General features: G+C 43.4%; 1 protein-coding gene across 1 annotated transcript in view; it reads right to left on the reverse strand.

Moving 5' to 3' along the window:
• The window catches only part of GLG1 (golgi glycoprotein 1), a 127,706-nt gene extending 123,650 nt beyond the window's left edge, over positions 1–4,056 (reverse strand). The window contains 1 exon segment of the mRNA NM_001244140.1: positions 3,590–4,056. Within this exon segment, the coding sequence (NP_001231069.1) occupies positions 3,590–4,045 (456 nt within the window). The 5' untranslated portion in view covers positions 4,046–4,056.
• Between the last annotated feature and the right edge of the window lie 8,693 nt (positions 4,057–12,749).

The raw sequence follows: 12,749 nt of genomic DNA on the forward strand, positions 1-12,749 counted from the left end.
TCTGTGCATAGAAAGTGGTCAAAATGTATAGCCTGAAACTGATACCAAGAAATTCAGAAGAAATACTCATAATGCTTTTATATTGGCTAAGCTGTGCGGCACAGTTCTCAAGCCAAGAATCAAACCTGTGCCTCCTGCATTAAGAGCAGGGAGTCTTAACCACTAGACAGCCAAGGAAGTCACCATAATACTTCTAAATACTAAAAAGTAACAATCAGGTTCTGGTTTTATCTTGTTTTAAGTCCTTATCAGAAACTTACACTGAAGCATTTATAAATGAAATGACATACTGTCTGGGACTTGCTTTAAAATACGCCATTCTCCCAAGCCCTGGGATTAAACAAAGTGGGGACAGTTTAAGCTGGGAGTCATCAAACTATTCTCGCTACTTCTGTTCATGTATTAGAAAGCTTTTGTTTCTTTTTTAAAAATCTAACAAGAAAAACTAAGAAAAACTACGCACATCACTAATAAACTTCTAAAGAATCAACATCTCCATGTGAAACTTCTGTCATTTCAGCCAAAAATATATAAAGTATTTTAAAATTACTCTCAACATAAAGCATGTCTTTTTTATCAAACATTAAACTAGACAACAGTACCTCCTCTTCCTTTGCTTTACTTCTCCTCTAACTGCCAGGACAGCCCAGGGTATATTTCTCCTTTTACTTATACTAGAAAGTATATGTATGTGAACTAGTTATATATTCTTTTAACTAGAACTACTGCTAACTACATACAGAAATACACACATAACCAGGACTACTATTCCATCATTACTGCTAATATACCCACTATGGAACAGCAGGCCCATTGGGTATACTTGACCTTTTAAAAGGCATGACTCATCTGAGAGGGTTTAAAAAAAAGAAAGAAAAATCCCCCACAACATGTATCTTCAAAATAGTAACCAAAAAAACTGAAAAGTTGTGAACTAATCTTAGTCTATATGCTGTTTAACTTATAGTTTACACATAAAATTTTAATTTGCTGGCATACCATGCATTAGACAAACTGTAAGTATCACTGAAATTATTTAAAGGTAACTATCAGTTCAGTTCAGTCACTCAGTCGTGTTCGACATTGCGACCCCATGAATAGCAGCACACCAGGCCTCCCTGTCCATCACCAACTCCCAGAGTTCACCCAAACTCATGTGCATCGATAGTCGGTGATGCCATCCATAAATACCTTCAAATAGATTCCGTAAGTGAATTAATACATAACTTTGAACACTAAAGGCAACCTTAAAATATTTGAACTTAAGACTTAATCTAATACCATATACCCATGCTACTTCAAAATAAAAATGTGGTTTACCACACTACCATTTAAATAGTCATATGCTTTGCATCTTCGAAATACTAACAGCAAGAACACAGAGAACAATCTTCCCCCAAATAAGTATCCAAAGGAATAAAGAAGCACAAATGTCTGCGTTCCTATCAAACAGTCCTACATACCAAAAAGCACATACAAAACACGTTCCATACTTTCATTTCAAATGTGCCTAGCTAGTTCACTTTCTTCTTATATGCTTTCAAACGCATAAAGTAGATTTAACTAATTCTCTAAGTGGAGTAAAATTTCTTTTTGCTGTCTTTAAAGGGAAAAAAAAAAAGTAGTTTAAAACTAGCTCCACCTCTTAAAGAATATGTATAGTTGTTTATGGTACTATTCTTTCCATTTTTATGTATATAAAATAGGAGAAAAAACAACAACAACAACAACTGGAAATTTGGAAAAAAACTCTGCGCTCCAAAAGCCCCCTCCTTCAATTCACATGACATCTTTTCTTCCATAAAACAGACGCCATTAGTTTACTTCACTTTCAATCAGTCAACACTATTTACTGAGTCTAGGCACTGAATTAGGTACTCTGGAAAGCTACAAAGGAAGTGCAGGACCTAGTAACTACCTTCAAAGAGTTTAAATAACATCCCCATAAAGGAAGGAAAATGTAGTCACCAAAACAATATCCCTGCTGAGAGTCTTATACTCAAAGGTGGAACTACAGGCACTACACTTTCCGGCCAGGTTTTTTACAGGAAGTAATGCAAGAAATACAGTATCTACCTAACTAAACAGACTCCAAAAGTGCTCAAATCTGTTATTTATGGATTATATATGCTGCTACACACATCTACAAGCATGACAAAGGAACACTGCTCCTGTGAGTGACAGAATCCACATGTCCCTAATACATGTCAAGAAAGATGTACTCCTAGAAAGGGCCACTTTCCCTAATAACATCCTGTTTCTGCTACAAACTACTCACCAAATGTTTGGTCCCCAACATTATGATCCTAGTTTGAGAGAACAGCATGTATTTTATATCCTCAAAGGCCAAACAGAAAATTTCAAGAAGCCTGACACAGTTAAGAATCTTAGCTGTACTGACTAGAGGAGTAGGTGAAGAATAAAGAAAAAGTGATTCTTTTTCTAATTTTCCAATTGTAGATAAAGTCATCTAAGGCCCCACATTTCTGGTGGCTCTAGAAATTTCCTTTCTCTCTGTCCCCTGAGCATGTATATCTTTTCCTCTTGTGAATTACTCTGTATGGACTACCAGGGCAAATATCACAGTGGGATGGGGGGGAGGGGGGAACTGCCAAGACTAGCCTTTTTGTACAAACCAATGGTATTCCTGTGACCATGAGCATCTTAGGCAATTCTGATAAAACTTTTCCAAATAAAACTGTATCAAGCAGTGGTTTCATTCTACTTGTCAACTTTTGGGCCTTTTATATGTTTAAAGGTGGGGGGGGGGGGGAAGTGTCCCTACCAGATTTGCTCCCAAACTTTGATAACTGTCAAAAATGCACTTAACGTCTGCAGCATTAAATATAGAGAAGAATTCTGTGTTACTAAACTGAATGGCATCAAAGAACATCAAACCAGGCATTAAGAGGTACAGTCAGACAGGAAAAAAGATCTGAAAGCAAAGACCTCACAGTCCAGCCTCAAATGCTGCCTCGACTTTTCAAGCTTTGGGACTCTAAATCATTTGGAGTAATAGCTTACACTTGGGATTTATTAGAAATTGACCAAAAGACGTGAAGGAAAAAAGAAGAGCATATATTAGTTTCAGCAGCTGGTAAATAACAGCAATTTTTGAATTACAGACGAATAGGGTAACGACAGTAAATCTGGCTGCAGACTACAATACACATCAGAACAGAACCCGAGCTGTCCAAACATTATCTACTGCCAATAAACAGCAGGGCATTCTTTACCAGCTGAAGTACGCCAACCATTTTTCACGTTTTAAAAAGCTGCTACAAATTACCCAAATCGAAAAGGGTGGCAAAATCCTACACAGGTCTTCACCGAGGAGCCACCGCGCTTAGAGCATCACACAAAAGATCGGAGCAAACAGACTCGCTCTGGGCCTCGGCCGACGGCGGCCCGGAGCCGGAGTGGGCGTCCCAGACCCCCGCCCGGGAGCGAGTGAGGGCTGGGGGTGGGGTCCCCTCCCCGGAGCGCGCCGGGGAGCGGGCGGCCGCGCAGAGGAAGCGAGAGGCGCGGCCGCGGCTGCCCAGGCCGCCCGGCGTCCGCGGCGGCCAGGCCTGCCCGCCCGGCGCCTCACCTCTCGCACGTCCTGCAGGCACTCCAGCACCGCCAGGTTGTTGCTCCAGGTGTGCTTGGGACACACGCGGCTCACGTCCTCCCGGCAGGACTCTTCCTCCGCCAGCTTCCAGCCCCCGCCAGCCCCGCCGGGCCCTGCTCCGCCCCGCCGGACCGGAGACCCGCCCGCGGGGAACGGCGGCTGCTGCTGCTGCTGAGGCTGCTGCTGCTGAGGTGGCTGCTGCTGCTGCTGCTGCTGCTGCTGCTGCAACTGAGATGACTGAGGCAGCAGGAGCTGACCCGGCAGCACGCCGCCTCCCGGCTGCGCTCCGAGGGGAAGAAGGTTGCTCCCCGGGCCCGGGCCCTGGCCGTGGCCACCCGGGCCCTGGATTTTCTGCGCGCCGTCCGCCGCGAGCAGCAGCAGCGGCAGCGCCGCCGCCAAGCGGAACATCCTCAGTACACGTCCACACGCCGCCATCTTGAGTCCGCGGCGAGCTCGACGTGCCCGCCGGCGCCGCGTATTTAAATGAGGGGGCGGGGCGGAGCGGGGCCGGCTGGGTCCCTCCGAACCCCTCCCGCCGCGCGGACCTGCCGCTGGGCGCCGAGCGCGCGAGCTGCCGCGCTCTGAGGGCCGGCGTCCTGGACCTCGGCCGGCTAGAGGGCGACGCTGGGCTTCCCTGGCGCTCCTTCAGATCCCTGGGGAGGGCCGCTTTGCCTAATTTCCTTGGTTGTCCGTCACCGAAGGGAAAAAAAAAAAGGATTGGGATTGCCACAACCAAGATGGCCGGTAGAGTGTGTCACCCGTTCTTTGACTTGAAAGAAAAAACTTTATGTGTAGAGGTGAGCCTTACACGATAAGGTGTATTCCGATATCTAAGAACCTCTTCTTGCACTTCTCCCTGCTTCCTTCCATCTGCCTCAGAAGCTTCTCTTACCCAGAGTAGAAGGCAGCGCGGAATCAGGCTTAGGAGCATTGGTTCCAGAAGAAAGGGCCCGTTATTCTAGCTCTTGGCAGACTAGACAAACCTTTTAAGTTCTCTGAGCCTCCTCGTCTGAGAAGGCAGAGGAGGAACTCTAATGTAAAGTATAATTGTGAAGATTAGAAATAAAGTGGCTGGCCCATGATATGGGATTCAAAAAGTTACAACCAATATTGTGAATAAACCGGGAAACCCTTTGTATCTGAGCCAGATTTTAAGCCAGAATTTAAATCCACATTTCAAGGAGGAAATAGCAAAACATGCTGAGGCCTCAGGTTAAGTCTGTGCCTCGGTAATTGGCTTGTTGTCCTGCATGCAGCATCTTTAGCAGCACTATAGGTGGGAATGGTTGTTTCACTTCTCACAGTCCCCCTCCTTCTCCACAGGAGAGAGATACCTTCCCAAAGCATCTTCACATCTATTGTGTCATTTGAGCTATGCATCAGGCCTGAGTTGGGTTCTCACTCAACTGAAGAACGGCAGAGATGGTAACAGTTCTGCACAGCAGGGTTAAATGTCCTGCCCATGATGAACCTTGCTAGCCTGGAACCAGAACCCCTGGCTTCTCACTTGGTGTGGTGCACTTGTATCCCACCCTGCCGATATACCATGGTGGGGAATAAGGGCAGCTTGGGACATGTGATCCCCACTGGTCATCCATGTTCACAAATGCAGCTTCTGCTGTCCTGACCCACAAATGGGCAGTGAAGACTAGAATCAACTAGAACCTGAGAAATTGGGTGGGGGTTCATGGACTCCATAAGGAACCGCTGAAACTAAGAATATTCTGGGGGTACCAACTGCCCACTGTGGCTGACACAGGCCTCTATTTTTAGAAATGAGGGCATGTCCCAGATATTTCTACCAAAACTTCCTCAAGCTACTTCTGTAATGTGGTCCTAAGCATTAGTCACTCAGTTGTGTCCAACTCTTTGCAATTCCATGGACTGTAGCCCACCAAACTCCTCTCCAAGAAATTCTCCAGGCAAGAATATTGGAGTGGGTTGCCATTCCCTTCTCCAGGGAATCTTCCTGACCCAGGGATCAAACCCAGGTCTTCTGCATCACAGACAGATTCTTTACCATCTGAGCCATGAGGGAAGCCCCATATGGTCCTAAGGCTATGGCCAACTTTGAACACTGACTGAGATAGTCCAGGGTAGACCAGATAAATGTATATGTTCCTTAACAGATAAGTAGCATAGGTGAGTCTCAGGCAGGCTAGATACCTGAAGTTCTTGAAAAGCCACTAAGGGTCATTACTTTTTTGAGGGGGGTTGGGGGTGGGGAGGGAGGCATGCCATTCCATTTGTGGTATCTTAGTTCCCCAACCGGGGATTTAACCTGGGCCCTCAGCAGTGAAAGCACTGAGTCCTAACTACTGCATAAGAGTCATTAATGTTCAATGATGGGTCTGCGTGTACTCAGACAACAAATAAGAGTTTATTTTAAGCCAGTTTAAGGCTAGAAGTTGACCATCTGCTAAGAGAAGCCAGCAGTTGCCTGTCTGTCAGCCTGCACTGAGGAAACCCTGCACCCGGCCACAGATTGCCTCTGGAGATAGGGAGGAGTATATGTGCCTATCTTGAAATCACAGTGACCAAGAAGCAAAATCTGGGAACCTGGCCAGCTCAGGCTGTGTTAGACAAGTCAGACTTTACAAAAGACACAAGCCAGTGGGAAGAGGGTTAACCTAACCTGGGTCTCCTGGACTCTGTTTCTGTAAAAACAGACTATCTCTACCACAAGCTAGGAATTTATTTTACCCTTTACTGTACTCCTTGTTTCTTGAACCTCACTTCCATAACTCATTCAATAGGTATGTGTTGAGAATTTTATTAATATGCCACACATTACTCAAGAACTGGTGTATATGAGAGATAAACAATAAGACAGTGAACAAAGATCAAGACAATTTAAGATACTATAAGTGTTATGACGAAAATAAAACATATGGGATGGGGGGAGGAGCTTTTATATAAAGGCAACTAATTATCATTGAGCTATGAGTGAATTTGCATAAATTTATTAAAAACAAAAGAGGGCGGAATCTAAAGATGTCTTAGTCTGTTCAGGCTTCTATAACAAAACAGCACACGCGGGGTGGCTTATAAACAATAGAAAATTTCTCATAGTTCTGGGGGCTAGAAATCTAAGATAAGGGTAGCAGCATGGTCAGGTTCTGGCAAAGGCCCTCTTCTAGACTGCCAACTGCCAACTTCTGTCCTCACATGGTGGAAGGGACTGGGAGCTGTGTGGGTATCTTTTATAAGAACACTATAAAATAGTGTTTTTTATAATCTCATATAATACACTATAATATAATAGTGTATTTTATAATCTCATTCATGAGGGTTCTATTCTTATGATATAAGCACCTCCATCCCTAATACCATCACAGTGGGCATTAGGATTTTAACATATGAATTAAGGGGGGACAAAAACATTTAGACCATAACAAAATTTCTAAAAGCAAAGGTTAATGACATGTTCAAGACAGGGGAATAAGCATTCAAAATGAAGGCCTATGTGGCTGCATTCAAATGAGGAAAGAGGGGACTAGAAGAAGGATCACAGGGCCAGACCATACAGGCCCTGCAGGCCCTACATACACATAGATGGGGAGGATTCTGATCCCAAATATGAGTGAAAATACAAATATGTATTTACACTGAAATAAAACCATAAAAACTAGATAAAATATATAAAGTATCTTTTGAGGGGTTAGCAAGTAACTAACGTAGTGAGGAAATGAGGGGACTACCATCTTTGAAAGGAAGTACACAGTGGAACTCCACCCAGATTGTTTTTTTTTTAGTGGACTGTCCAAATTGTGGCTCAGAAAAACTGAGCCTATGAAGACAGCAGTAATCTTATTGGACTGAAAATATACAGTGGCTGGGACTTAAGGGTCAAAATACTGGAGAGAAGGAAACCAAAGAGAACGAGCCAAACATTTGGGAACAAATTTCTCTCGAGTGGCTAACTGACTCCTAAGCTGTACGTGCACATAGACTCCAACAAATCCAGAAGAAAACAATAACAGAGAGCAGTAGATTGAGAGAGACTTCCGCACAGCGATCCCTGGCACAGTAGTGAAGAATCCACTTGCCAGTGCAGGAGCTGCAAGAAATATGAGTTCGATCCATGGGTGGGGAAGATACCCTGGAGAAAGAAATGGCAACCCACTCCAGTATCCTTGCCTTGGAAATCAGAGGAGTCTGGCAGGCTAGTCCACGGGGTCACAAAGAGTCAGACATGACTGAGCACACAGCACAAGCACACAGAGAGCTGGGGAAAGAAGCTAGAGCTTGGACCCTACCGTTGTGTAGAGGTCTTGGTAAACACCCTTAGCTTTTTTTTTTTTAACTGGAGTGGGTTGCCATTTCCTTCTCCAGCGGCTCTTCCTGACCCAGGGATCAAACCCAGGTCTCCTGCATTGCAGGCACTCTACTGTCTGAGCCACCAGGGCATCACCCTTAGCTTTTAACTGAGGCCTCAGAAGGTTTACACCCTAGAAACAAAGGCCATACTGCAGGAGAAAGGACAACACCACCGGGATAAGAACTTGCTCTAGAAGAAAAGGCAAAACTACAATACGCCACCTCTAATGAAGCTTAAAATATGCCTCAGTGGGACCAAGGTGACCCTCCAGTACTCTGACTTTAAGAAGAAAAATTAACCTTTTTGGAGAAAGATTAATACTATCCAGAGCTTCTATAATGTTTAATCTGCATGATCCAACAATGAATCAAAAATCATGCTGCTGCTGCTCAGTCACTTCAGTCGTGTCTGACTCTGTGCAACCCCAGAGACGGCAGCCCACCAGGCTCCCCTGTCCCTGGGATTCTCCAGGCAAGAACACTGGAGTGGGTTGCCATTTCCTTCTCCAATGCATGAAAGTGAAAAGTGAAAATGAAGTCACTCAGTCATGTCCAACCCTCAGCAACCCCATGGACTGCAGCCTACCAGGCTCCTCCGTCCATGGGATTTTCCAGGCAGGAGTACTGGAGTGGGGTGCCATTGCCTTCTCCAGAATAAAAAATCATGAGGCATGCTAAAAACAAAATAAACCTGAACTAAATAACCAAAAACAAAAAGTCAGCAAAAACATGATTCGGATATTGGACTCATCAGATGGGGACTTTAAAATAAGTGTGACTAGCATGTTATAGAAGATAAAAGAGAAAATGGGTGAAAATAGAAAATTCCAGTAAAAAGTAGAACTTTATACAAATGGACATTCTAGAACTGAATAAAAATTCATTAGATAACATTTACAGCAGACTGGATTGGGTTGCTTTAACAGAACACCATAGGGAATTCCCTGGCTGTCTAGTGTTTAGGATTCTATGCTTCCATTGCTCGGAGCACAGGTTCCATCCCTGGTCACGGAAATAAGATCCTGCAAACCGTGCTGTACAGCCAAACACACACACACACACACACAAAACAACAAAACCCAAAACAGAATAGCATAGACTGGATATTTTGTAAACAATAAAAATTGATTTCTTACAGTTCTAAAGGCTGGCAAGGTCAAGATCAAGGTCCTGACAGATTCAACGTCCACTGAGAGCCAACGTCCAGGTGTGAAGACAGCCTTCTTCATGATGGACGTTAATTGGTAAATGGGAGCCAGGGAACTCTCCAGGTATCTTTTATAAAGGCACTAATCCCATTCATGAGGCATCCATCCACATGACCTATTCACTTTCCAAAATCCACCCCCCATCAAATACCATGACACTAGGGGTTAAGATTTCAACATATGAATATGCTGCTGGATACAGATATTCAGTCTGTATCACTGGGTATATAAGAAAGCATTCCTCAGTGATCAGTGCAAAGAAATAGAGGAAAACAATAGAATGGGAAAGACTAGAGATCTCTTCAAGAAAATTAGAGATACTAAGGGAACATTACATGCAAAGATGGGCTTAATAAAGGACAGAAATGGTATGGACGTAACAGAAGAAGATATTAAGAAGAGGTGGCAGGAAAACACAGAAGAACTGAACAAAAAAGACCTTCACAACCCAGATAATCACGATGCTGTGATCACTCACCTAGAGCCAGACATCCTGGAATGTGAAGTCAAGTGGGCCTTAGGAAGCATCACTATGAACAAAGCTAGCGGGGTTGGTGGAATTCCAGTTGAGCTATTTCAAATCCTGAAAGATGATGCTGTGAAAGTACTGCACTCAATATGCCAGCAAATTTGGAAAACTCAGCAGTGGCCACAGGACTAGAAAAGGTCAGTTTTCATTCCAATCCCAAAGAAAGGCAATGCCAAAGAATGCTCTAACTACCACACAGTTGCACTCATCTCACACGCTAGTAAAGTAATGCTCAAAATTCTCCAAGCCAGGCTTCAACAATTCGTAAACTGTGAACTTCCAGATGCTCAAGCTGGTTTTAGATAAGGCAGAGGAACCAGAGATCAAATTGCCAACACCCGCTGGATCATTGAGAAAGCAAGAGAGTGCCAGAAAAACATCCACTTCTGCTTTATTGACTGTGCCAAAGCGTTTGACTGTGTGGATCACAATAATCTGTAGAAAATTCTGAAAGAGATGGGAATACCAGACCACCTGACCTCCCCCTTGAGAAACCTGTATGCAGGTCAGGAAGCAGCAGTTAGAATTGGACATGGGACAACAGACTGGTTCCAAATAGGAAAAGGAGTATGTCAAGGCTGTATATTGTCACCCTGTTTATTTAACTTATATGCAGAGTACATCATGAGAAACTCTGGACTGGAAGAAGCACAAGCTGGAATCAAGATTGCCGGGAGAAATATCAATAACCTCAGATATGCAGATGACACCACCCTTGTGGCAGAAAGTGAAAAGAAACTAAAGAGCCTCTTGATGGAAGTGAAAGAACACAGTGAAAAAGTTTGCTTAAAGCTCAACCTTGAGAAGACTACGATCATGGCATCCAGTCCCATCACTTCGTGGCAGATACATGGGACAACAATGGAAACAGTGGCTGACTTTATTTTGGGGGGCTCTAAAATCACTGCAGATGGTGACTGCAGCCATGAAATTAAAAGATGCTTGCTTCTTGAAAGAAAAAGCTATGGCCAACCTAGACAATGTATGAAAAACAGAGACATTACTTGGCTGACAAAGGTCTGTCTAGTCAAAGCTATGGTTTTTCCAGTAGTCATGTGACAGTTGGAACATAAAGAAGGCTGAGTGCCGAAGAATTGATGCTTTTGAACTGTGGTGTTGGAGAAGACTCTTGAGAGTCCCTTGGACTGCAAGGAGTTCCAACCAGTCCATCCTAAAGCAGATCAGTCCTGAGTGTTCATTGGAAGGGCTGATGTTGAAGCTGAAACTCCAATACTTTGGCCACCTGATGCGAAGAGCTGACTCACTGGAAAAGACCCTGATGCTGGGAAAGACTGAAGGCGGAGGAGAAGGTGATGACAGAGGATGAGATGGTTGGATGGCATCACTGACTCAATGGACATGATTTGGGTAAACTCTGGAAGTTGGTAATGGACAGGGAGGCCTGGCATGCTGCAGTCCATGGGGTCACAAAGAATCGGACACGACTGAGTGACTGGACTGAACTGAACTGAATGGCAGGAGACAGAATTACTGAATGGAAACAATCAATAGAAAATATCCAAAAGAAAGCACAGAAAGAAAAAAGATTTTTTATAGAACAGACAGTAAGATGTGCAGGACACAGTCAAAAGGTCTAACATACACATAATTAGATTAGAGTTGCAAAGGAGAGGAGAAAGAGAAAGGTGCAGCTCAATGTTTGAAGAGACAGTGCTTTGAATTGCCCCAAACTGATGAAAGATATCAACCTATAGATAGGGAAGTTCTGTGAACCCCGATCAAATAAATACAAAATACCTCATCTGGCATGTCATTATAAAACTGCTGACAATCAAAGAGAAAAACCCTTGAAAGCAGAGAAAGATGCATTATCTTCAAAGGAGCAATGACACATATCTGATTTTTCAGTAAGAAAAAATGGAAGCCAGAAAACAGTAGAATGACATAATTTAAACACCAAAAGAAAAAAAAAATGTTGCTACCCCAGAATTCTTTGACATTGGAATGAAAACCTGATCTTTTCCAATCCTGTGGCCACTGAGGAATTTTCCAAATTTGCATGTTGAGTAGCACTTTCACAGCATCATCTTTTAGGATTTGAAATAGCTCATCTGGAATTCCATCGCATCCACTAGCTTTGTTCATAGTGATGCTTCCTAAGGCCCACTCCAGCATGTCTGGCTCTAGGTGAGTGATCACACCATCATGGTTATCTGGGTCATTAAGATCTTTTTTGCATAGTTCTTCTGTGTATTCTTGCCACCTCTTAATATCTTTTGCTTCTGTTAGGTTCATACTGTTTTTGTCCTTTATGGTGCTCATCTTTGCAAGAAATGTTCCCTTGGTATCTCTACTTTTCTTGAAGAGATCTCTAGTCTTTCCCATTGTTTTCCTCCATTTCTTTGCATTGATCACTGAGGAAGGCTTTCTTTGAAACTCTGCATTCAGATGGGTATCTTTCCTTTTCTCCTTCGCTTTTTGCTTCTCCTCTTTTCTCAGCTATTTTTAAGACCTCCTCAATCATTTTGCCTTTTTGCATTTCTTCTTGGGAATGGTTTTGTTCACCGCCTCCTGTACAATGTTACAAACCTCCCTTCCATAGTTCTTCAAACACTCTATCTATCAGATCTAATCCCTTGAATCTATTTGCCACAGGACTAGAAAAGGTCAGTTTTCATTCCAATCCCAAAGAAAGGCAATGCCAAAGAATGCTCAAACTACCGCACAATTGCACTGATCTCCCACACTAGAAACGTAATGCTCAAAGTTCTCAAAGCTAGACGTCAACGGTACAGGAATGGAGAACTTGCAGATGTTCAAGCTGGTTTTAGAAAAGGCAGAGGAACCAGAGATCAAATTGTCAACATCCACTAGATCATAGAAAAAGCAAGAGAATTCCAGAAAAATATCTACTTCAGCTTTATTGACTATGCCAAACCCTTTGACTGTGTGGATCACAATAAACTGTGGAAAATTCTTAAAGAGATGGGAATTCCAGATGACCTTACCTGCCTCCTGAGAAACCTGTATGCAGGTTAAGAAGTAACAGTTAAAACTGGATCTATAACAATGGACTGGTTCCAAATTGAGAAAGGAGTATGTCAAGGCTGTATATTGTGAC

This window comes from Bos taurus, chromosome 18 (assembly GCF_002263795.3).
Source record: "Bos taurus isolate L1 Dominette 01449 registration number 42190680 breed Hereford chromosome 18, ARS-UCD2.0, whole genome shotgun sequence".
NCBI classification, from domain to species: domain Eukaryota; kingdom Metazoa; phylum Chordata; class Mammalia; order Artiodactyla; family Bovidae; genus Bos; species Bos taurus.